Source organism: Azolla caroliniana, unplaced genomic scaffold, assembly GCF_043228905.1.
Source record: "Azolla caroliniana isolate FFs.n. ecotype wild unplaced genomic scaffold, voAzoCaro1.0.p SCAF_2, whole genome shotgun sequence".
Lineage (NCBI taxonomy): Eukaryota > Viridiplantae > Streptophyta > Polypodiopsida > Salviniales > Salviniaceae > Azolla > Azolla caroliniana.
In genome coordinates this window covers 16,611,915-16,639,574 of record NW_028230437.1, presented here as the reverse complement: position 1 = coordinate 16,639,574, position 27,660 = coordinate 16,611,915, and the positions used below count along the sequence as shown (strand labels likewise).

The 27,660-nt window shown below is 41.5% G+C and overlaps 1 protein-coding gene across 1 annotated transcript in view; it reads left to right on the top strand.

Moving 5' to 3' along the window:
• The first annotated feature begins 8,173 nt into the window (after nucleotides 1-8,173).
• LOC147867438 (glutamate receptor 3.1-like) overlaps nucleotides 8,174-27,660 on the top strand; it is a 41,915-nt gene continuing 22,428 nt past the window's right edge. Inside the window, exons 1-2 of the mRNA XM_087315222.1 lie at nucleotides 8,174-8,415; nucleotides 10,134-10,183. Coding sequence (XP_087171348.1) covers nucleotides 10,164-10,183 — 20 coding nt within the window. The 5' untranslated portion in view covers nucleotides 8,174-8,415; nucleotides 10,134-10,163. The remainder of the gene's footprint in view (nucleotides 8,416-10,133; nucleotides 10,184-27,660) is intronic.

The following is a 27,660-nucleotide window of genomic DNA, read 5'->3' as shown; positions in this document are numbered from 1 at the left end:
TGCTCGAGTAGGTATTGGTGCATCTTGTAAGAACACGATGCATAGTTCCTCCTGTCAAGCTTTTCGGTTGAAAGTGAGCTTCCCATTCCTCTATTCATGTTCCTATCTTTTCTTTTCCGAAAAGCAAGAAACCTTATCTCTGTCTTGTTTGCTTGCTTTTCTATCGGCTGCAGAGAGGTCCCAACCCTCGTGCTCTGATATCATCTGAATACGTTTGCGGAAGCGCTATCGTGGCGTGGCTCGCGCAGAAGCATAACGTTGCGCAGACAAAAGATAACGTGAAAGTGAGGAAGTAATCACTGGGATTATGGACGAAAGAGTAGAGATAGAGTAAACAGAAATCAACAAGATAAAGACAAGATAGGATATAGAATGATATTTGAAGGGATAAAAGAGATTTATAATTATTTGATGAAAGAGTTACAAATTGGTTGGGAGCGTTGTTGATCATTCAAACTTTGTCTCACAAGATAATAGCTCTTCTCATTCTTGAGAGTAGATCACAATCTTCCCTTCTAGCTTTCGATGAGGGTAAGACTCGAACCTCCGCCCTTTTGTTGTGAGTTGAGCACCACGACCGCCAAGCTAGTTGTTTTCTTTTATTATCTTCTTCTTTCTATCTTATGATATCTCTTATGTAATATAATTCTACTTTATTTGATTGATACATCATACAATATAGCTCTTCGATTTCGATTCCTTTAATATCCTTGTGACTATACTCCCTTCTCCTTTTATAGGAAGGGGATGGTTTTGCATGTGGGCCATATGTCACACATGCAAAGAGGGGCTCTTGCATGTGTGCTATATGGTGCACATGTAGTACATTACATGGTTTACACTATACAATGCTACTTCCAATAAAACAACACATTTTCTTTTATACATATAATGAGTATTGGCTAAATGGTAGGCTTTGAGGTTCATAATGTGGAGGTTGTTGGTTCAAGTCTTCTCTCACCCATGTAATACATTATATGGTGCACATGTAGTACAATAGATGGTTTATTATTTAAACCATGCAATATTACTTCAAATAAAACAAGACAAAACATATAGTTTTGTACATACTACAATTATACGGTAAATGGTAAGGTTTCAAAGTCATAAGGTGGGGGTTATTAGTTCAAGTCCTCTCTTGTCCATGTAATATAATATATATGTTTTATTTGCATCTACATATAATGTATAATATTATCATAGTGTGTTTTTAATATTACCTTTATAAAACATTATCAAAGATATATTTTATTTATGTATTTATCTTTTTGTAGGCTTTTAATGTGAAGCTTTCATACTTCACGACAACGCATGTGAAAGACACCGAACCGAGTACATGGTCGGTGTTCGAAACTCGACAGTTAGGTATGTTGAATACGGGCTTCTAATGGACGTATTCACACCGCCTCCTTTGTACACACTAGGCTTAGGCTATTTATGTAAATAGTGAGAAGAGCAGTTGCCCTAAGTCAGTCAATATATAAACTGACTTTGTAACCTAGTTAGTGTGGTTGTTCCAAGTTGTAATATACTCTTGACATTGTGCCTAACTATCTCTCTCTCTCTCTTGCATAATAGTTGTATTTCTGTCTACGATTGCCATTAATCCACCTTGCTTGCACACACTTATGATCTTCTTCTAGAAGAGTACTGATTTTGTTCCGCATTAGATGACGATGTCTCCTACATTTGGTATCAGAGCTTGGTATTGTTTAATTTTGCTGCCACCATATATCTAACCTCCATCGACAACTCTTCTCCTGTACACCTTGAAGATCTCGATTGGCAACTCCTCTTGAAATCACATTGGATGAAGAGAGATAATTGAAGGTATGCACTCCACTGTTCGAAATCACTCTTGAAGTAAGTCAGTCAGTTGTACTTCGACTCTGTGATTGTCATCGCTCGGACTGAGACCCTTCAGGAAACCACTCGAAGGAAACACGACTCTAGGGGCAACCCCAATCTGTGTTTCATTCGGCTGAATGACATTCAGGAGCACCAGTTGGCTCCGTCCCTGTCATTGTTGCAGTTACCCGAAACAGGATTGGCCTGGAGAATCACACATAATCCATGTTGGGAAATCTCAGAAAATCAACATTCGAAATCGAACAATCAAATTTGGGTTCAATTCAACTAAGTAAGTTGAGTGTAGTCACTCCGAACAGGATTCATCTATATTCGAAACCGACACGACTTCTCCAACTCCAGCCAGAACAACATCGAGTGAGCTTGGCTACTACACTCCACCACAGTTCGTAGCTGACTCTGAACAAAGTCTATTAAACGAACATAGATGGCATCAACATCCAGCTCGTCACAGATGAGTCTAAGGAAGTTTGACGGTTCGAACTTCAACTTCTGGAAGGAGCAGATGCAAGAATATTTAATAGTCAAGGGGAATATTGACCCCATTGAGAATGAAGACCCTCTAGAAGGATACAAGACGCTTGAATAGGAAAAGCTCAATAGAATCATCTGAGCCACCATTCGGATGCACCTATCGGAGTCTATGTACTTCAGGGTGCAATCATGTTCGATTGCCTTCCAACTATGGAAGACACTTTCAAACACTTACGAAAAGAAGGTCGATGTCACCAAGATATTACCTCATTCATCACCTTTACAACCTTCGGATGAAAGAGTCCGACTAAGTCCAGGCAGACCTGGAAGAGTACGAAAACTTAAGCTCCCAAATTGCGGCCCAGGGGACGACTATTGAGGATGAATTAAAAGCAATGCTGCTTAAGAGTAGTCTCCCTCCTTCATGGGAAACTTTCGTTACAACCGTGTGCAATGCGTCGACAATTGCCGTCAAGTACTCCTCAGTCACGAGTGCAATTCTCACTGAAGCAGCTCGGAGAAAATCATTTGCAAATGATTTAGCCAATGACACTTACGTAGTACAAGGTTTGGTCGACTGATCGAACAACCGTGGAAGAGGTTCTTCACGGCAGCCGAACAAATAGCGAAGCCGGAGCAAGCCTCGGGATAATCGAGTCTGCAATTACTGCAAGAAACCCTAACACATCAAAGCCGATTGTTGTGCACTCAAGGCCAAAAATGATAAGGCTCAGCGAGCCGATCAAAAGAGTGGCCAACACGAGGAGATCAACTACATCTCTTCTACAACCGAAGTATTAGCAAACGACTCGAACATGTTAGCAATTGAGAAACGAGTCGAATCAAAAGTTCTGCTTACGGCTCAAGAATCAAGCACATGGCTCTTAGATTCGGGTACGCCCTTTCATGTGACTCCTCATCGATGCCAATTCCGGCAATACACGGCCCAACATTCCGACTCAGTTCGAGTAGGAAATTCGCAACATTGTGACATAATTGGATCTTCAGCCAATATTGCTTGTTGAGGAAAATCACGCCTGACAAAGGAGCAATGCACCAGATGCTCTACTCCCAGTCGGATGATAGAAGAAATTTCAGCCGTGGGAATAGAGGTCGATTTGGACAAGACCGTCGATGTCAGCAAACCCAAGAGCATAACTCCCACCAATGGCAAGCAGACAGGAACAATCCTAGAGAGTTCGGTAGAAGGAGGGGTTATCACGCCAGACCAAGCAATCGTGATAACCCAATCAAATGTGGATACTACGGATAACTCGGTCACTACGAAGAGGAGTGCCGAAAGAAGACGCGAGAGTCAGTTTCAACCAACCGACAGCTCACGAACTACGCATCGAATTCCGACTAGTAACGACAATTGCAGTGGAATGTTCACGAATTACGCATCCAATTCCGACTATGACAATCGTAGCGGAATGTTCACGAATTACACATTGAATTCCAAATACGACCATCGTAGTAGAATGTTCATGATGAGGCACAAAGCGCACTCAATGGTGACTCAAGGTGAAACAAGCACCACGCCCTCAGAGATGTATGGTTTGTTGACTCGGGAGCATCCAACCACAAGACGTCTCATGAAGATTGGTTTCGGGAATTACGAAAACCCGAACATCACGGATATGTTGAGACTGACGATGACACGACTCATCCAATACAACATATCGGGAACATCCCATTTGGAAACGACGGCAAACAAACCTACCTCAAGAACGTATTGCATGTTCCTACCATCACGAAAAACCTGGTCTCCGCCGGCCTGATTGTTGAACAAGAAATGCAAGTACGATTCAACAATGATGGGTGCTTTATCGAAAGAGGCGATCGAGTCAGAGCTCAAGGTCGTCGTGAAGGCCGTATGTTTGTCCTCAAATCGAAGGAGGTCAAATCGGCCATGTTTGCGAAGGGCCTCAAAATCGAACCGACCTAAACTTGTGGCCCAAGAGAATTGGTCACATCAATCTCTAGAAACTTCAGAACATGCAATTGAAAGGAGTTGTAATTGGACTCTCGAACTTTACCGCGAAGGAGATTACGGGTGTGTGTGAAGCATGCCATTTCGGAAAGCAACGCCGACATCCATTCCCAAAAGAGCGGAATGTGAGAAAAGGGATCCTAGATGTCGTACAATCAGATGTATGGGGACTGGCCCAGACAACCACACTCAGCGGATGCCGATATTACGTCACAGTCATCGACAACTTCTCTAGGCACACCTGGATCTACCCAATGAGACAGAAGAGAAAAGTGTTCATACACTTCCAAAGATTCAAAGCCGAAGTCGAAAAAACTACGGGTCCGCACGTGCGTTGTGTTTACGGTGTATCTCCGAAAGGAAGGAATCCGACGAGAATTTTCATGCTGTCACACACCTCAGCAAAACGGTGTGGCCGAGCGGAAGAATCAGCACATAGTAGAGGTTGCACGGGCAATGAGGAACGAGAAGAACCTGCTGAAATCATACTGGACAGAAGCGGCGAACACAGTCGTATACCTCATGAACAGGTGCACAACCTCAGGAGTACACGACACAACCCCCCATGAGAAGTTTCTTGGTAGGAAACCAGACCTATCACATGTTCGTATTTTCCACTCAATCACTTATGTGCATATTCCCAATGATATGCGACAAAAGCTCGACCCAAAGTCGGAGAAATGTATCCTCGTCGGGTACTCGCTCGATTAGAAGGGGTACAAATGCTACAATCCATCGACCCGAAAAGTTTGAACAAGTCAAGATGTCTTTTTCGATGATTCCGCATCCTGGTACTCACCAGAGACAACTTTGACTCCGACTCCGCTCGACCTGGAATACACCGAAATAGAGGCAGAAGCCAAAGATCGACTTATGCGCATGTTCGATGAAAGTCCAATCACGACCCGAATAAGTGGGCCACAGGAACCTCTGAATGATCAAAGCGCATCTTGGCCGAGTCCGAAGCTGGACAAAGGGAAGGCGAAAATGCTGGAGTATGAAGACGATCACATCAATGGCAATGAATTGACTCACTCCCTCGATATATACTTATAATCCTACGGATAACACACAAACCCCTTGGTAGGGGGGTGGAGCCGTTCTTGGCTCTACCCCCCACCCATCAATACTGCGTTAGAGATGATGGAATGTCCAAGGTCAAGAGGAAATAGAAAGAGAAAAAGAAACATTTGTATCACATCATCCCTTGACATTAGTGACTCGGTGGATATTATTGTTTATGACTTTACGCTAACAAAAGTTGGACATTAGGGAAGTCAACAATAGACATAATAAAGGAGAAATTACCGATTCAACAAGATCTTCAACACGAAATTTAGAATTAGACCATCTTGTTTCAAATGAAGACAATGCTTTAATAGGTACATTTGAAGATGACGACAAAGAATCAACCTTGTATATTAGTTATAGTAGTGATTCTAGGTCATGAAAGGACTGATTTATGTAAACCCTAAACTCGTGAATGTAATTTTGGTATCAAATTGTAATCAAATTCTGTTTGTAATACTCAAATGACATAAAGGTTATGTTTTGAAATCTGTCACTTTGTATGAAGATTGTTTATTAAAAAAATACACATTGTAACTTTAGGATCAGAGCCTAAATTTTATGGCTTTCCAACTGTTTTTTGAGAAGGTGTGATACTGGTATCATTGTGTTTTGTGAAATGGGTATGTAAACCCCAAAATCAAAAGGAATATTCCTTATCCTTCCGTTTTTCCGTGATCCTTCCACTTGTGAACGCGAACGTGTTGAGACAAGAAATAGATGTGTATGTCCGAGAATTTATAGAAAATGTATGATAAATCTACAATAATTATTAATCATTGAGAATCAAAAGCATACCAAATGGGTATAAATGTTTAGGTGAGAGCTTATACAAATGGGGGATACAAAAGTGAATCTAACAAACACAATTTAATATATTATCAACAATGTGCCTATGCATACCAAACTAAGTTTGAAAGTGTCAATAAAGAGATGTTGAAAAAGTCACTTCTAATATGCCTAAGATCAATGTATTGTGCTACAAATATTGTTTCTAGAAAATTTAAATAGACAATAAAATAACATCATTGAGTTCTCCTCCAAACTGTTGATTTGTGATAGCCATAAAATTTATCATATGAACCCCTATGTAACATTGTATTAAGGAGAAAAGTGTTTCAAACCTACAATTGGGGAAAATAAAATAGTATTTGAATAAAAGATGCCATTCAACTGCTAATGTTTCAACCGTGATAATGCCAAAAACAGAGGCTATACAAATATGCCAAAAATGATAGGTGATATCCTCAAAACATACAAAGTCAAACAAACCCTTCCAAAATGACTCAAATCAAAATATGTTATTGAGGCTGCTACTTTGGTTTTCGTAGAGTATATTAATATAATGCATATTTTGGAAGTTATGGTGCAGTGGTGAAATATTTTAATGTGATATTTGTATCTAGTGGTGGTTGTGTACATATAACTTTACAAAATGCTCTTGAACTATGCTTGAAACAAAAACAATTGTGCTCAACAAAGAAGACGAGATATTGTGGTATATGTGATCTATATTACAAATAAAGAATATAAGACAAGATCAAACAAGAGATTATCTATGAAGGAAGAATTGCAAAATATTCTCTTTATGCATCATACATAGAATTTGTACATTCCTGCCCAATTCAGTTAAACAAATTTATTAATTCAGTTCAAAACCTTAATTAATTTCTTACTACTTAAATATGAAATCAATGATTATGAAATCATTCAATGATATATAAATGGACTTATCATAACCACATGTGGTGAGCATAATGCATGTAAGAGTTCAATATCCTAGATTTTATGTCTTGACCATGGCATAATAAAAGTAATAGGAGTACTGTTATGAAAAAAGCATCCGAGAATATTTGAATATATTATATACCACTTTTCTGAAAGTGAACATGAGACATTTTTAGCTTGACGTATACCATCACAAATGTACGTAGATAGGAGATACATACGAATATCATGCTGCATGGTCCAAATTCTAGAGTTTGGAATAATGTAATGTGTCCCTGCAAATTTGTTAACGTCCCGTTTGGAGGCTTTGACTTTGGCGATTTGACTTCATTTTCAGTATGTTTGACTTTGGAGCCTCTGTTTGGGGGTCTAATCTCTGCCGTTGACTCTCTCTCTCTCTCTCTCTCTCTACGTTGCCCAACCGATTCTATCCTCTCGTGTTCACACTTGGCCACCCTTTGCTCGTGTATGATTCCATGCATATTCTGTTATAGAATGTTTACCATTAAAGAAGCATTCAATTTTTTTATTTACTGTATTATTGGTGATCTTCTCTCGCAGACGAAATCCACAGTTTTGGGCTGTGAATCCAATGATGCTCAAAAGATTGATTGAAAAGCGTGTCGTCGATTTACTGTGCCTACCTTCTTAGCGTGCACATTTGAAGGTTCAAATCTCCGTCGCAATCTTCCTGAAAGGGTCAAATAAACTTCTGTCCAAATGGGGCCATGTCCAAATGAGGCTGCACGATTCTCTGCTCATGATCCGCTCTCTTCACAGGTCCAATCTTAGCCGTGATCCTCACTCACTCACTCTCTCTCTCTCTCTCTCTCTCTCTCTCTCTCTCTCTCTCTTTATTGGCCATCACTTGTTTCTATACACATTCGTAAAACCTTCTCCATCTCTCTCTTGTTTATTGGCCGTCCTCGTCTTCACACTTGGCCACCATTGGGCAACATCCCATCATGCATGCTTCGATGCTCATCATCGCAGTCCTCGCCATCTTGTCACCTAGTTTGCCGACCGCACACACCTCCACCAATTCCACCAACTTGAAGATCCTTGTCCCTCTCAAACTTGGCTTTGAAGAGTTTGTGAGTTGGAAATCGCCAGACATACCAATCACATCTAGCTCTGTCATCAATTTCTCCGGCTTTGCCATCGAAGTGTTTCAAAAATGCATTGAGAAGCTTAATTACCCTATTAGTTACACACTGATTGGCTATGGCGATGGCCTTGTAGACCCAGCCTACAATGACCTCGTGCAAAGGCTTGTCTCTAAGGTATTACATTCCATATATATGATTATTTATGTTGTAGTAATGGATTTTAATTATCATATAAATAAGCCATTTAAGGTTAATCATTTACGATACATAAAACTAGATCGTGTGTTTACATCTATGATATGATATGATCAAATATGATATACATTTGCTAGAGGGGAAGAAACAAATGTGTACATCCATGAAATACTTTGGACTATATGCAACAAATTAATATTGCTCAAAGTATCATACCCTTACCATGGAATCCACTTTAGGGTTGGGCATAAGCACTAACAAATGTTACTCAGTACAAAAGTTGTTTGATCCCTTTTCAATACTAATAGATGTTTTATATTTAGGTTAATGACCATAGGATGTGAGAGAATCAATGTTCTGTTTAACATATTTATTGTTAGTATTGTACTAATTCAGGTTAACCGACTTAATACAGAACCAATTTTTGTATTACTTGACATAATCATTTGCATATCCCAGTCTTCGTAGTATCTTCTATTGTTTAAGAGCTATATTCTTAGCTTTCCTTGGCAACAATACTTGATCATGCTGGCATGTCTTCTTGACGATGAGATGAAGAATCAAGTTGAGTTTATTTATCGAGATATTTGAATACTTCAAAGGTATAATATACCAATTATTCCCTCACAATGGATCCTCACTCATCAATATATTCATAGTAATGTTTTTATGACAAAATATTTCAATCACAAAATGAAATCTCTACATCTTTCATCTTTCATTCTTATCTATAATTCCATCTACAAATGAGAGATTGACCGATTGGGCAAGAGTTTGAACTTCAAACATATGAGGGCTTAAAAAGTAAATTTATGATCACTAAAACTTTTGTGACATTGGATGACATACTATTCAAAAAACCTTGCCAAACACTTCAATCATCATGGTTCTACGAGGTGACCTTTATAATTGCTAGAAATTGTTTTTCGAAATTGAATTCAAGATGATCAAAGTGTTTGGCAAGGTTTTTTTAGTTAATAAAAGTCAAGATTAAATGTACCTTATTTATTGAGTATAAAGATTAGCTTCCAAATGTTTCTTTACTTGAGAGAGCAGTTTTGGTAAACCTTGGAAGATCTACCCCCTAGCAACAATAAGTTAAATATGAGAGACTTGTTTCTTTGATAATAATGAGATACTTAATAAGTTTTTTTCCATGATTTGATATCATATTCACAACCTATAATCATAAGTGACTAATCTCAACCACATATATGATATTCAGTCATAAGCCAGCACATATAGGTACAATGGCAATGTTATTCTATCCTATATCATGTGACAAATATGATGTATATTAAACTTGTTGCAACTCTAGAAGGGTATCGTTTAAAAGTGAGTCATTTCGAAATATGCAAAATTGAAATGAATCTAGTGACAAAAATGAAATTTCTATACAAACAAATACATGTGCAAACAAGTGCAAGTGCATGGCGCATGAGGGAAACATTTACGGATCATAATAACTGTGATGAATATTCTAGCAACATGACTTACCTTAGCAACGTTGTTATATATGGTTGAAGTAAATCTCGAAGGTATGCATCTCATGAATAATGTGACTGATTATTTCCACTAGTTGATAACGATATTTATATAGCATACATCTTGGATTAATAAGATTTTGGTTAATAATGTGCTCTACTACTATGTTTCCACTGGTTTTCACATGACGTATGTTGCATGCATGGTCATAGGAGGTAGACGGGGTAGTTGCCGATTTGACGATGACTAGTGACCGGTTAAGGTTAGTGGACTTTACCCAACCATATATACAATCAAGCCTTCAGATGATCGTGCCACTTCAATCTAGGAGTGAAGTTCGATTTTGGATATTTTTGACCCCCTTCTCATGGCAACTTTGGACAATCATTATAGCATTATTTATTGTGACTATCCTTTCAATCTTCATCGTGGAGTATTATGGACAAGCTCACGAACATAATGAATACTGGAAAATGGCCCTGACAAAATCCTTTTGGTAAGTACTCATCACCTACTATCGCATTTTTTGCAACAAACAAGATTTTCCAACAACTCATATTAGCTTGTAATTTAAGTGTGTACTATAGTTGAACACAAATAAGTAATTGCATATATTGATAACAAATAGCTTGAAAAACTTTCAATAGAGGGTAGGTACTATGGCATTGACAAGGAACACAATAATCTCTTCCACACATAAATCTTTATCTTGTCAACCTGACTCGCTCCCTTGCACTTCAAAGCCATAGTAGAATGTATCCATCATTTCATATTTTTCATTCCTACTACACCAAGAATGCATTAATAATTGGTTGATCTAATTATCCCTCTCTCTACAAACAATAGCTTCTCAATATGGAATTCTTAAGACACATTGATGTTGAAGCCGGAGAAGTTAAACAATGGAATTGGATGTGATTGGTATCTTTGAGAACTTTGCCCTTGGCCATACATATACATATTGTATAGTTCTCCATCTTGTGCACCCTCGTGGTTTGACCATTGATGGATCTCTTATCCAAAAAGAGCTTGAGATAGCTTTGAGTATAACAATGCCTTATCTTATGCATTTGTGCTTTTAAATGTGAATATGTGTTGAGCGAGCAAGCTCAACCGAATCCGGATTGGTGTCTCGATGATATCCGGAACTAGGAGCCGGATCGGATTGAAATTGGTAGGCCGTTAGAGGCCTACAAATCCAACCTAGAATGTAGGCATACTTTTGGCAGTTAGTGTTAGTCGTTCGTATGAGCATTGTAGTACCTGTCAGTCCTTTATGGACTTGTATAAAAGTGCTCTCTAAGCACATTCTATGTAAAGAGCATTATTATTTTTTAATTGAGTTTATGTTTTGTTCTCTTTGTCTCTCCCGTGTATTCTCTGTGTAAGGTCTGCATTAAACCTTCTTCTCTACGTTTAATTGGTATCCCGCTGAGTCGGTTTGTCATATGCTTCTGCATATTAACTTTAACATGGTATTAGAGCGCGAGAGTTGAGACTCCTCTGCAGCCGGCATACGCTTTCGAAGAAAAACCCTAACACCAGGTGAAGAGGAGAAGATAACCAAGATGGACAAAGGTATGATAAGTTCGCCTCCCACAAAAAAGCTCAACCGGAGCAACTATGCATCCTAGTCATATAAAATGCACCAGTACCTACTGGGGCATGGTTATTGGAGCTATGTGGAAGGACCAAACAATGTAGTGCCGGAGCCGGCACACAAGGACTTCGCGGCATGCGAACAAGGAGAGAGCAGAGTGTTGTATTGCCTCGCATCCTGTGTGCTCGATCAAATGCTCAGCTACATCAAGGATGCAAAAACATCGAAGGAGGCCTGGGAAAATCTTCGGAAGATTTTCGCCGCAAGTACCACAACCCGTAAGTTGCAGCTCCGCCAAGAGCTAAACAACATCCGACATAGATATATGTCGGTTACAACGTACACCACCAAAATAAAGGAGATTTGTGACATGCTCGGATCCATCAATGTGATGATGGACACAGACGAAATGGTACAAATCTGCCTTGGTGGTCTAGCACAACGGTACAGGCCAATCCGGATGGTGATTTGCACCTAGGAGAAGCCATCGTCCTTCGTCAACCTGCAATCGATGTTGATGGTCAAAGTAAACCACGCGAGTGGGTCGAGGACCACTCAACCGGACAATCAGATGTTGTACACGGAGGCGGACTGGCCTCGTGGGCGTGGAGGATGAGGTGGGTCGGCACACAATGGAGGCGTTCGGCAAGAGCAGAATGGAAGGCACCAAGATAGTGTTGACAACAATTTCAGACCCTCCACGAGTAGCGGGAGTCAAAAAGGCGTCGGAAACCGGCAAGGGAAGGCCGACACGTAATGTTGGTATTGTGGCAAGAAAGTCCACAGAGAAAACGAGTGTTGGAAGAAGCGCACCGATTCGGACAAATCTGGATCCGGCAAGGCCGGACAGGGAAACTGGAAAAGCTCGTACTAAGCAGAAGGATCAGAAGGATCCGGAACTGGGAAGACCGGTAAAGGGCCAACCTTTGTGATGAAGCACAAGGGGAACTTGATGAAGAAGACCATTTCCGGATCGGAGGAAGTGTGGTACATTGATTCCGGAGCATCTAATCACATGACAAGCCATGAAGAGTGATTCTCGATTTTAGAAAAACCGGAAGAACTGGGAATTTTCGAAACCAGAGACGACACCCCTCACCTAATTGTGCATGTTGGAGAAGTCCCTTTAAGCCATGTTGGACAAAAGGGAAAGCTGATGAACGTACTTCATGTTCCGACAATCACAAAGAACCTGGTGTCGGTTGGACAAATCATCGACCAGGGAATGCAGGTGCGGTTTATACACCTTGGGTGCTTCATTGAGGAAGAAGGCCAGATAATCACGCAAGGGCGCAGACACAGGAGGATGTTCATCCTCAACACCAATGATGTAGGCATTGCCTTGTTTGCCAAAGGACAGAAGACTGAATTGGACATCGATCTCTAGCACAAGTGCATCGGCCACATCAACTACCGGAGACTTCAAGACCTCCTATCATGAATACATAAGCCTCATGGCTTCACTTGTGATTAAACCCAAGACCATTAAGATAGCATATGATCATATGAAATAATAAAAGCTACTTCTTGTAATAGAGTGCCTATTCTAAATGTTCTGGAACATTCTAGAACATTCTAGAATATCCTAGAACATCTTAGAATATTCTAGGTCCAGAACATTCTAGAATATCCTAGAACTTCTTAGAATATTCTAGGTCTAGAACAATATAGACCTATAAATATGGACATATAATTCTTCTCAAACCAATTCGAATCAACACCAGTCTTAAGCTTTCATCATCTATCTTGTATCCATCTTCGTTTTATCTTATTAATACATTCATTCATCTCTTATCACTTCATTCTTCTCTTCTTGTGATCTCTTTCCATCATTCTTCCGCCACTCTATCTTTTCTCTTGGTTCTGATAGTTTGATTCGAATTCTCTCTCTCTCTCTCTCTCTCTCTCTCTCTCTCTCTCTCTCTCTCTCTCTCTCCCCCCCCCCCCCCATCACGAAACCATGGCTATCATCAACTGATAAGAATATCTCACCCTTGTTGCAGAAATGTAGAATCTTAAATCCAAGTTCGCATCTCTCGAATTAGAGAATCTACGACTTCTTGGGGATCTACAAAAGGTTATTGTGGAGAAGCAACAAGAAGAAGAGTTTACGCGATGGGTGCAACAATTAGAATCGACAATTGTAATTTTACAACAACAAAGGGTCGAAGGTCAAGGAAGTATTAAGGAGCCCAAAATCAGTCTCCCGGCTAAATTTGATGGTTCGAGGGAGCATTTCCGAGGCTTCTTGAATCAAGTGCGGTTAGTAATCCAAATGCATCCCACACGTTATCCGACAGATGCATCATGAGTCGGGTTAGTGGGCAACTTATTGAGTGGCATAGCATTGTCATGGTTTGCTCCGTTACTAGAGACAAATTCTCCTCTACTACATAATTTCGAGGAGTTTGTCAAAGAATTTAAGGCTTGCTTCGGAGATACAAATGGGGCAAGAATGGCAATCAATAAGATTCATACACTACGTCAAGGTGATCAACCAGCCTCGACATATGCAGCTAATTTTCATCTCATCGCAAGTGATATTCCTTGGGATGAACAAGTCCTAATGGAGCAATTGCGTTCCGGTCTTCGTAGTGATGTGAAGGACTTACTTCTTACCTTCCCCGAGGATCCAAAATTACTTACATAAGCTATTAGTCGAGCAATACGGTGTGATAATCGTCTTTTTGAGCGTCGATGTGAGAGACAACAACAAATAACAAGATCAAGATACACACCAACTTATGCATGAGTAACGGTGCAATCATCTCCAAGGCAAACGTATAGCCTTGCTCCAACCCCAAGGCAAACACGTAGCCCGGCCCCAATGGATAGGCCGATGCCCATGGAGATCGATATGACCCAACGTCGAGGACCATTGTCAAAAGAAGAGAAGCAACAACACCGAGCAAACCGTCTGTGCTTATATTGCGGAGGTCCAAGACACATAGCCATTCATTGCTCCCATAGGCCAAGACACATAGCCATTCACTATGACAATAAAAATGAGTCCAACATTTTAGAAGCACTTAGTGATTCTAATATTCTGAATAATCCACCCTTGTCCAATAAGTTTGAATTCCTAAGCCAATTAGAAGAGGAGTCAAACGAATAAGTCCGTCCAAAATAGGAGCCATTTGGTTGGACAACCCTAGCTCTGTACAACCGAGTGTAGGTTCCATTTCCGAGTTGCCAACTTCACTTCCAAGCCCTCTTAGATACCGGAGCCAATTCTCGTTTCATAGATAGAGATTTTGCCCAAAAACATAAAATATTCTTGCATACACTTGCCCAGTTTCCGTAGTAGTGATTGATGGACGTCCCATAGCTTTCGGGAAGATTTCCAAAGAGTCTGAGCCAATACACATACTCTTAGGTGATTTAGGATGTGTAGTTTCCTTTAATATAATTCGTAGCCCCAAGCATCCAATTGTCCTTGGTTTGCCATGGTTCGAGCTACATAACCAACGAATTGATTGGAGGCGAGAAATTTGGTGCCCTTCTGCAGAAAACATCATTGCTAAGGATTGAACCTAGGACTACTCCCTTAAAGAATATAGTTCTACCAATGCACCATCTCCTTCTCACCAAATCTCAACTATCACATTGCAACAAATGTTCCTAATGGGATGAAAGGAGGAACTTTTCTTGTTTGCAATATTAGTGACACCTTCTAGTGCCACTCAAGGGAATTAAGACATCCAAATTCCCGAAAAATATCAAGAATATGTTGATGTTTTCGACAATGTCAAAGCTAGTGTACTTCCAAAGCATTGGTTGTACGATTGTCCCATTGACCTCCAACCAGGAAAAGAGCCATCGTGGGGTCCGATCTACAATCTGTCACCAACTGAGCTTGAGGTTCTTCGAGAATACATCGAGGAGAATCTTGCACATGGGTTTATTTGACATTCAAAGTCTCCAGTCGGTGCTCCTATATTTTTTGTGAAGAAAAAGGACGGGTCGATTCGTTTGGTCGTGGACTATTGGGGATTATACAAAGTCACCATAAGAAATAGGTATGCTCTTCCTTTAATCTCCAGTCTTTTAGAGCGCATTGGTGGGGCAAAACATTTTACAAAGATTGATTTAAGGGGTGCATATAATCTTGTTTGCATTCGACTGGGAGATGAGTGGAAAACGGCATTTCGCACTCGCTATGGTCATTTCGAGTATACAATCATGCCTTTTGGGCTCACAAATGCACCCGCAGTTTTCCAACATATGGCAAATGACATTTTCTGGGATTTTCTGAATATCTTTATCATAATCTATTTAGATGATCTATTGATTTACTCTAAAACACAGGAGGAGCATGATATACCTGTCCAGAAAGTACTTGAATGCTTAAGAAAGTATGGTCTATATGCTAAACTTGAGAAGTGCAGTTTTGACAGCGAACAAGTCGAATTCTTAGGTTATACTATTTCATCTAAGGGTATCTTCATGGATCTAGCAAAAGTCAAAACAATATTGGAATGACGACCCCCACGTTCTGTTCGAGATGTCCAATGCTTCCTCGGATTTGCTAACTTTTATCGCAAATTCATACAGAATTATTCAAAGATCGTGTTGCCTCTCACCCAACTCACCAAGAAGAATCAAGCGTTTGTTTGGACTATTGAAGCAGACACAGCCTTTACTCAGCTCAAAGAGGCATTCACATCAGCTCCTATATTAGCAGATATTGATCCCGAAAAGCCATTTACCATTGAAGCAGATGCGCCAGAGTTTGCATTGGGGAGTATCCTATCCCAACCAGGCAAGGACGGGCAGTCCCATCCAGTCGCGTTTCACTAGAGAAAATTTACTACCGTGGAGATAAACTATGAGGTGCATGACAAGGAGTTACTAGCTGTGGTTGACTCTTTCGAGCAATGTCGACATTTCTTGGAAGGATCGCCTCATCAAATCATCATTTCTGGTGATAAAAAAAAACTTACGTATTTTTAAACGGCTCGAGTGTTAAATAGGAGACAAGCTCGGTGGGCACAGTTTCTAACTCGTTTTGATTTCAAGATCGTTTTCTGCCCTAGGAAGCAACAAGGGAAGCCAAATGCTCTATCTCAACGTTCATATCTCGCACCTCAACCTGGAGATTCGGCCTTCAACAACCAAAAGCAAATTTTGCAAGGACCATCAAAGCTACAAGCAACAATAGTTTATGCCATGCCATTAGATTCACGCCTTGTTGATACTATTTGGCAACAACTTCACTCTGATGATTTCGCTAGGGATGTCTCAGCCCACATTAGTCCAAGCCATGCATCTTGCGTGACAATGCAAGGTTCATCTCTGAGTCAACATTATTAGGAATTCAAGTGGCAAGATGGCTTACTGTTTTACAAGAATCTCCTTTACATCCCTGATGGATCACCTCGCCTTCAAGTATTAGAGCATTGTCATGATGCCCCTATGGCTGGACATTTTGATATTGCCAAGACCATGGAGTTGGTGAACCGCTCATTTTGGTGGCCTCATTTGCAAAAATTTGTTGAAGATTATGTTCGTACATGTGACACCTGTTGTCAAGCCAAAATACCCAGGCATCATCCTTATGGCTTGTTACAACCTCCAACCAAGCCATGACAATCTATTTCTATGGATTTCATTACAAATCTACCACCTTCACAAGGATTTGATACTATTTTAATAGTAGTGGATCGGTTTACCAAGATGATACATTTTTTACCATGCGTAAAGAGCATTAGTAGTCAGAAAACCGCAGATATTGTTATGCGTGAAGTATTTTGCCATCATGGTCTTCCAGATGATATAATTACTGATCATGGTCCTCAATTTATCTCTCACTTTTGGAAGCACCTATTGGTAGGCCTCAAAATATCCTGCAAACTCTCTTCGGCGTATCATCCACAAACTAATGGACAAACAGAGCGCATGAATCAAACGCTCGAGCAATATCTTCGATGCTTCATCAGTTATCAACAAGATGATTGGAGTAATATTCTACATCTCGCTGAGTTTGCATACAATAACACAGTACACTCTTCTACCAAGGTTACACCTTTCTTTGCGTACACCGGCAACCATCCTCGATGGTGTGTCATGGATCTTTGCAAGGTCGCTTGAAACCCTCGTGCTGAGCATCATCTTCATCGACTACATCGAATTCAATTAGCGTTATCTTCACATCTTCAGACAGCTCAAGCACAACATAAGACCAACGCCGATCGCCATCGTCTTAAGTCTCCTTTTAAGGTTGGTGACCAAGTATGGTTGCCTCGTCAGCACATCAAGACTACCCGGCCATGTGAGAAGCTCGATTATCAGCGCTTAGGTCCTTTTCTCATCACTACGCGTATTAATGATGCCACCTTTCATTTTAATCTTCCAGCACACATGTGGCTTCACCCAGTCTTTCATAGCTCTCTTCTGGAACCTTGTCGCACCTCTGTCATTCCTAATCGTGTCGTGCCACCTCCTCCCTCTGTCCAACTTGTTGATGGCCCTGAATACGAGGTAGCTGCTATTCTCGATTCAAAGATTGTGCGAAATAAGCTCTATTATCTGGTTGATTGGGTAGGTCATCCTCCAAGTGATCGCACTTGAGAAATCTTCAATATTGTTTCTAATGCTCAAGCTCTTGTCAAAGACTTCTATCGCCGTTATCCAAACAAACTCGTCGTTCTAGAATGGGAGATAGTGTCATGAATACATAAGCCTCATGGCTTCACTTGGGCTTGAACCCAAGACCTTGTAATACATAATCAAGAACCTAACCATTAAGATAGCATATGATCATATGAAATAATAAAAGCTACTTCTTGTAATAGACTGACTATTCTAAATGTTCTAGAATATTCTTGAACATTCTAGAATATCTTAGAACATCTTAGAATATTCTAGGTCTAGAACATTCTAGAATATCCTAGAACTTCTTAGAATATTCTCGGTTTAGAACATTCTAGAACATTATAGACCTATAAATATGGACATATAATTCTTCTCAAACCAATTCGAATCAACACCAGTCTTAAGCTTTCATCGCCTATCTTGTATCCATCTTCATTCTATCTTATTAATACATTCATTCATCTCTTATCACTTCATTCTTCTCTTCTTGTGATCTCTTTCCATCATTCTTCCGCCACTCTATCTTTTCTCTTGGTTCTAACACCTGCAATCGAAACAAGTTGTTCTCGGATTGCCGAAATTCAGTGCCCCAGAGGCCCAAATATGTGAAGCCTGCCAACTCGGGAAGAACATTGGCTTCCATTCTCCACCGAACAAACCAGAGCCGTAACAAGCTCGACTTAATCCATTCAGATGTATGGGGATTGGCGAGAGTCGGTATTTCGTCTCCTTCATCGACGACTTCAGCCGGCACACATGGATCTACCTCATTGAGAGGAAAAGTGAAGTCATAAACTGTTTTCGGAACCTACAAAGCCTAGTCAAGAGGGAAACAGAAAGAAAGATCAAGTACCTACCGTCGGATCGTGGAAATGAATACTTTTCCGGCCAATGGAACATTTATCTGTAGCAGAAAGGAATTTGGAGAGAATTCAACTACTGATACACACCAGAACAAAACGGTGTAGCCGAGAGAAAGAATTGGTCGATTATTGAGGCGACAAGGGCAATGCTAGAGGAGAAAAGCATGCCTAGGTTCTACTAGGTTGAGGTGATCCGGATGGTCGTCTACATCCAAAACCGGATCGGAGATAAGGTGTCAGCACATGAACTGTATTTCCAGCGGAAGCCGAATTTGAGACACCTTCAGATATTCGGTACCATAGCATATGTGCATGTACTGTTGTCGTGCCTTCCGGCTCCGAATCATTGCGTGAGTCGGGTGGCAACCGTTGGGGTTTTGGACTAGGAGGAAGAAAAATTTGAGACTAATTAGAATATAAATAGATTTTAAGAAAGAGATATAAAAACCTTGTGAATCCCGAGTCTATTGTATTAGATTTCTCAATATTAAGAGAAGAATATGAATTTGGATTAAAAGAGAAGAATATAGAAATCTCGTGAATCCCATAAGTATAGTTTATTTCGTGAATCCCACGAATATATTAATTGGTTTCTTTTAGAAATATATCCAATTTCCAAATATTTCACACCCCCCCTATTACATTGTGCTCCTCATCCTTATATAGTGATGAGAGAGTCTTAACCATCCATGCTTTTTCTATAGATAGACTCTATTCTTTCTCTAACATGCTTTTTCTAAAGTGATCCTACTTTTTCTAACTTGATGCGTTTTTATCGATTATGGTGTTCATGCACGCTACATGTGCATGCGTAGCTTTTTCTTCTAACTAAAGTTTATCCTAGCGTGAACTTGCCTTTCTATGTGGGACATTTACTTTTTTAACACTAATGATATGTTAGTGTAATGGTAAGGCTTTACATTATAAACATGGAGGTGCAAGGTAATCATGTCCTATGTATCTAACAATCTTTTATTTTATTTACAAATTTGTCTCTTCATCCGGTGAGAGACTCTCATCGGCCTTCTTCATCCGGTTCTCACCGGGTCTGGTCCTTACCGGTTCCTCCTTCTAGTTCTCAGCGGGTCCGGTCCTTACCGGTTCCTCCTTCCGGTTCTCACCGGGTACTCGATGTCCTATCCGAAGAGACCAAAAATGCAATTTTTCACGTAGTGTGCGAATTACACTACGACACTCGCCCCCTCCGAACCCGCACATCCTCTGGTATGTGCCGAAGCTGTCGATGATTGTTAGTCTTGTTCGTCCAGTCTCTGCCCGGTTGGTTTCGTCGTCGATCGTGCTTGGTTGTTGGCTCCGCCCGGTTTTCGGTTTTGTTCGGTTGCCGGCTCCGTCCGGTTTTCGGTTTTCAGTTGCTTGCTCCGCCCGGTTACCGGTTGCCGGCTCTCGTATTTCTCCTTTACTCGCAATCCCCTCCGTTTCTCTTGCTATGTCAATTTTGTCTCTCCATTTTGAGCACATTTGTCATTCGATCCACCATATTCTTTGTTCTCTCTTTGCATTTCCATGGCCGGTTGTCATGGCTCCTTGTGATCCTCTTGAGCATAACCCTTCTTGTCTTTTGCACGTGCCATGCTTCCCACTTTGTTCACCTTTGTCATATCATCTCGCGTTAGAGTTGATAATCTTCATGTTAGAGCTCACCGTCTTTGTTAAGATCTCATCCTTGGTAACACTCTTCAAATCCACTTGCCCCACTTGGTCCTTGTTGTCTGTGGTAGTGCCTTTACTTGGCCTCTTCCTTATCTTTAGCAACCTTGACTTTTTTCCGGATCGGTCTCCCCTGATCATCTTTTGGTTTAATCGACTTCCATTCTAATTCGTATTCACCCAAACCGGACTCAGTTGACCTGTTTTTACCGATTCGGTCTCCTTCCGGTTCGGTTTCGACCGATCGGTTTCCGTCTGAATTTGCTTTTTTTTCTTTGTTTTCATCGGTCTCGACCGGTTTGATTTTTGACACTTCTTTCCAGATCGGTCTCGTCCAATCGGCTTCCGGTTGGAATGATTTCCGTCCGCGTTGAACTCGACGAATCGGATTTTGTCCGAATCCACTTTCGCTTGCTTCAACTTTCGTTTAGATCGGAATTCCGGCTGGATCATCTTCCGTCCGGACCCACTTCTGGCTTTACATTCTTTGCTCCCACCTCCCATCTCTCTGGTCTCACGTTGGTTCTTGGACACAACCGCCAAAGTCTCTAGAATTAGTGGGCAGGAATCCTTTATATTACCGTCCTCCATTGTTTCACCCATAGCCACCTTCTCGACTATCTCTCAGTCGTATACATCGGCTTCGACCTTCGTTTTCTCTCCGCCACCTTCCGTCTCTTCGGTCTCATGTTGCCTTTCGAACGCAACCGCCGGAATCTCTATAACTAGTGGTGGGAAAGTCTTCATACGGCCATCCGCCATTGATTCGTCTATAGCCACCTCCGATTCGATGTCATCTTTCATGGCGACCTCCTCAATCAAGTCCGCCTCGCACTCTTTCACTTCATCAATTATGCAAACGTCGATTATGCTTACCTCTTTCTCATCCGATGTTTTGGACACTCGTATCCCGAAATCTTCTTCTACACTTGAAGTGGTTTTTGCCACTCTTAGCTTATTGGCCTTATCCTTGGTCGTCGTTCTTTCTCATGACAAGAGGGTGTCTTGTTCCACACTCTCTCACGTGGTCCCATCATATTGCATTTCGGCCTTCATATCGGCTACATCGTTTTTCCTCAATCTACCATCCTTCATGGGCCATGTTGCTATTGACAAGATTCTCGTCTTCCTCTCATCATGTCTCCTACATACCCTTTCGACTTCGGCCCAATCCTCGGTAAGACCATTCGCACCGTCATTGTCTTCGAGTTCGATCCCGATGTCCATCCTTTCTTTTTGATTGATTGATCTTACGAACATTAGGACTTTATCCACCCCCATCGATCTTTGTTCCCACTCCGAGAGTTGAGCAAAACAATACTCAAACTCTAAGGATGCTAGTGTCGCTGTTCGGTGAGTCTTTGTCGATGCCACCCATTGGTCAAACTCGTGGCGATCTCTTCCCGTCGACCTCTCGTAGTCATATGCCTCTCGTAAAGCTTCTTCAAAGGTCCCCCACGTATGGTTTTGTTGCCGTATCTTGTGGATTCTCTCTTGTAACTCATCCGTGGCCACCCGATTGAACGATATCACTTGCAATCCTTCCGGTACCCCACATCGCATCATCTCCGCCTTGTAGTCACATAGATAGTGTGACACATCATTTCCGTTGAATTGCCTGTTGAATTTCTGTTGAAGAATATAGAAATCTCGTGAATCCCACGAGTATAGTTTATTTCGTTAATCCCACGAATATCCAATTTCCAAATATTTCATACGCCCCCCTATTACATTGTGCTCATCCTTATATAGTGATGAGAGAGTCTTAACCATCCATGCTTTTTCTATAGATAGACTCTATTCTTTCTCTAAAATGCTTTTTCTAAAGTGATCCTACTTTTTCTAACTTGATGCGTTTTTATCGATTATGGTGTTCATGCACGCTACATGTGCATGCGTAACTTTTTCTTCTAACTAAAGTTTATCCTAGCGTGAACTTGCCTTTCTATGTGGGACATTTACTTTTTTCACACTAATGATATGTTAGTATAATGGTAAGGTTTTACATTATAAACATGGAGGTGCAAGGTTCGAATCTTTCCCTATGCATGTAACAATCTTTTATTTTATTTACAAATTTGTCTCTTCATCTGGTGAGAGACTCTCACCGGCCTTCTTTATCTGGTTCTCACTGGGTCCGGTCCTTACCGGTTCCTCCTTCCGGTTCTCACCGGGTACTCCATGTCCTATCCGGAGAGACCAAAAGTGCAAATTTTCACGTAGTGTGCGAATTACACTACGACGCCGTATGAGAAGCGAAGGAAGTTGGATCCGAAGTCGAAGAAGTGCATACTCATTAGCTACTCACATGAAATAAGTGTTATAAACCCTGGACTAAACAGGTTCGATTAAGTCAAGATGTCGAGTTTGATGAGTCAGCATCATGGTACTCTCTACCGACTTCAACTACCGACAAAGACCCGATTCCAGAGGATGAGGCTAGTGAACCCGGAGAGTTTCAAGTAGAAGATGAGCAATTTTGTACTCTAGAAGAGAGTCTGATCTCATTTTGGTTGAGCGGCCTAAACGATGGCCTGAGTCGGAATGACCAATCGGATGAAGAACCGGCGAGTAGTGGAGAGTCTTTCGTGCTCTCCTCGTGCAAGGAACCGAGGAGACGGTTCACGTGCAAAGAGAAGGGGATACGACACCGGTAGTGAAGGGTCAGATAGGAGGGAATATGAATCCGGAAAGGATGAAGGCGGAACTTCAGAAACGAAGTCCAAACTAGCCAAGAAGGGCCTCAAACTGGCTGCCGAGAAATTACACCAGTCGACCCGCCAAAAGCTCCCCGTAAAACGGTACGGATACAATCAGTACATGGCACATCCCTATGTGTACATGACCAAGGTGGCGGAAGTGCGTGAGCCGGAGAGCTACGCAATAGCAACGAAAGACGCAAATGGGCGTGCTACTATGGAGTAAGAAATGTAGGCACTCGATGCCAATGACACATGGGACCTAGTTGACCCTCCCCGTCATTGTAAACCAATCAGTTTTAAGTGGGTATATAAGGTAAAGTACAATACCAATGGTTCGGTCAACCGGTACAAGGCCCGGTTAGTGGTGAAGGGATACGCAGAGACCCACAGAATCGACTCCGACGAGACCTTCGCTCCGATAGCGAAGATGACAATGGTTCGTATGGTAGTGGTTGTTGTTGTGGCAAGGGAATGGCATCTTCACCAAATGAATGTGAAGAATTCCTTACTTCAAGGTGAACTTGAGGAACGGGTCTATATGATCCAACCCCTCAGATTTTAATCAGAGCTGAACAGTCGGCGGTGTGTCGACTCAAAAAGTCACTTTATGGTCTGAAACAAGCCCCCTGAGCTTGGAGTGTGAAAATCACGCACCAGTTGCGTAAGATGGGGTTCGTGGCCTCAATGTCCGACTCTTCATTGTTCATCCTAAAAGATCTGGATGGTCCGGTTTGTATCCTAGTATATGTAGATGATCTAGTCATCACTGGACCCGAACTCGATGAAATCGGCCGAGTGAAGTCCCAGTTGTCAGACGCATTTGAAATCGGCCGAGCCACACCTTCAAGAGGTATTTTCCCTCTCTTAACCTACAAATAGTAAATACATATTTACTTGTTGCTGGTTTTCAAAAGAGAGGACAATTTGGTCATCTAGGTGTAGGAGACTATGACATGGAAATTGCATGTTAAATTATTGCCCAATTTATGTGAGATTATGAAATGGAAGCTGCGTGTTAGTTTCTTTCCATTGATTGTTGGATAACATACGAGTAAGGTGTTGTTCTTAGGGGGATATACATAGTTCTCTTTTTTTGCGTGCAATAGTTACGTATACTGTAACATATTTTACCCACAATGATAGTTGTGCTTGAAACCAACAAGCGAGTAGTGTCCCAACTATTATTAGGTTCTTAGAGTTACAAACAACTAAGCTTCATTACCACCTAATGACTATTGAAATGTTTGAAGTTTCGAGTACGTCATGCGGTGGTTCCTTTATGTTGACAATCAAGTTGAACCTAGTGTAGTGTGTGAACACACCTTTTGAGAATTTATGAGCATTCAAAGGTCAAAAGTCACCATTACTTTCTACACATTAACTATATGTCCTAGAATCATATTCTATGACACATGACTAATGAGTTTCCACATTCCCCACAACCCATGAGCTTGTATAGCTCTAGAGAGAGAGTGTGTGCTTTTAATGAAGAGAGAGGATGACCTTATATAAATCACCCTCCTACATATAGTGTCAGTTGTTCTTCCTTGTAATGTTGCATTTTTGTACTTACTATTCTCCTTGTTAATATACATCTATTTATCTTGTACTTCATTTTCTCATCTATTTATCTTGTGTTTCTCTTCTCTCCTCTCTTTTCTCTCACACATACCCACATAACACACAGAATCATATCTGATTCTTTACATGGTATCAGAGCAATTTGGTAGCTCAACCAACCACATTCGCGTGTGTTGTGTCCTATGCCAACGTTCAAGAAGAATCAACTTATCGTTATCGTAGTGCCACTACATAGCTCATGTTCGAGAGAGACGGAAAAGAAGAAAGAAATCTACATCGACATAATGAATACTCAAATGGGGATCACTCTCCCTAGAGAGAAGTTGGACAAAAACAACTTTGCATCTTGGAAGTACCAATACCTTGTCGGCCAAGGCTATTGGAGCTACATTCAAGGAGCACAAGAAAACAATCCTGACCCGAAAGACACCAACCACTCAACATGGGAGCAAGAGGCGAGTCGAGTAATGTATTGTTTGGTGACATGTGTCCATGTCCACATGCTTGGCTACATTCGAGAAACCAAGACACTCAAGGAAGCATGGGAGAATCTAATGAAGATCTTCACGGCTAACACAACCCCAAGAATGCTTCAACTCCACTAAGAGTTGAACAACATCCAACAAAGAGACAAGTCCATCACAAGGTACACCTTGAAGATCAAGGAGCTTTGTGACTCACTTAGCTCGATTAGCGTCAACGTGGAGGATGATGAGATGATGCAAATATTCCTTGGCGGCCTTGCACCACGGTTTGGTGTGATGAGAACCATCATTCTAGCAAGGGAGAATCTTGTCGAGAATCTTGACCGGCCACAACCGGCTTCTTGTTCGGATGTTCAGGTGCAACGAACGTAAAATAGAATGCACTCAGACAGAGTACGAATACAGAAATAGCATAAGAGACAGAAACACACGATTTGGGAAAAACACACAATAGATGGAAACCCAAAATGGGAAAAACCACGAGGGTCCACAAACCCCGAGAAACAGAATCACTATGCTAAAAGGAGGAGTACAACTAAAAGCTCTGAGGCAATGACCTCGAGATTCAACTTTGTCAACATACGGCTACAGAGATACACACGCTCTCACACTCACTCTCACTCTCACTCTCTTATTGTTACACAATTACAGAGGCAACGACCTTCTAAGTAACCTCTTTAATAACAACTAATACTAGTACACCTTTTCGGTTATTTACAAGTGTAGCCCATAATCATCATCATAAGATTATGATTGCCCTAAGTACTGATATTAGTACACCTTTTGGGTTATTTACAAGTGTAGCCCATAATGGCATATTTAGACTATTTACAGGTATAGTCTTCCAAGTTGGCTATCTACGCGATTTCGGTTTCAGCCTCGGCCGAGTTTCTCATCAACTCGGCACTTCTCTTCCCATTCGGAGGGACCCGTTTCGTAACAAACTCCCCCTTCACTCCGGCATGGGGTACTGCACCAATCCGATCTTCCGTCGGCACGCGCTTAGGTTTTCAGCTGGTAACACTTTAGTCAACATATCTGATCCATTTTCGGCCATGTGGACCTTGACTAGAGCGAACTCCATTTCTTCTACCCTCTCCCGGAGCCAATGATACCTCCGTTGGACATGCTTTGCCCTCGAGTGGTAGGCGGCATTTTTTGCAAGTTGGATGGCACTCTGATTATCGCAATAGAGTTGGAATTCTTCCTGCAGAATTCCCAACTCACTAATAAACTCCTTCATCCATATGATTTCCTTGCTGGCTTCTATTGCCGCCATGTATACGGCTTCTGCAACCTCAATTGCTACGAGATAGCTCCCCCTGCATACGTCATCACGTATCTAGATGTGGATCAGCTGGCATCTGCATCAGTCGACATGTCTGAATCCGTGTAGCCTTCCAATGTGGGGTTACCTGAGCCAAAACGAAGACACACGCTTGAGGTGCCTCTCAAGTACCGAAATATCCATTTCACGGCAACCCAATGCTCTTTCCCGGGATTGCTCATATATCAGTTGACCACTCCGACGGCATATCCAATGTCCGGCATGGTACACACCATTGCATACATCAGGCTTCCAACCGCCGAGGTATAGGCGACTTTTGACATCTCGGCTTTTTCGGTTTTCAATTTCGGACACAACTTGCAGTTCGTCGGTAGTATCGAGCCGACCGGTTTCGCGCCTTCCATGCCGAATCTCTGGAGCACCTTTGTCACATATTTCTCCTATGACAACCATAACAATTTCTTTGTTCTGTCCCGAACAATGTGCATACCAGGATTTACTTTGCCGGACCCATATCCTTCATCGAGAATGACCCATTCAAGTCCTTCTTCAGTGCTCGGATCTTCATATGGTCCCGTCCGACAATTAGCATGTTGCCCAAGTACAACAAAAGGATGAGGAAATATCGTCCATCAAACTTCTTCAGAAATACGCAATGATCGGCCTACGTTTTGTGGTACCCGTTTTTGGTCATGAAGGATTCGAATTTTTGGTACCATTTCTGTGGAGCTTGCTTCAACCTGTACAAGCTCTTCCTCAATCGGCATACTAGGTTTTCTTTACCCTTCATTACGAATACTTCCGGATGCTGCATATATATCTCCTCTTCGATATCTCCGTGCAGAAACTACGTCTTGACATCTAATTGTTCGACTTTGAGATCCATGCTGGCCACAATGCTCAGCACGGTTCGGATAGATGTCATCTTCACTACCGGGGAAAATATTTCGTCGAAGTC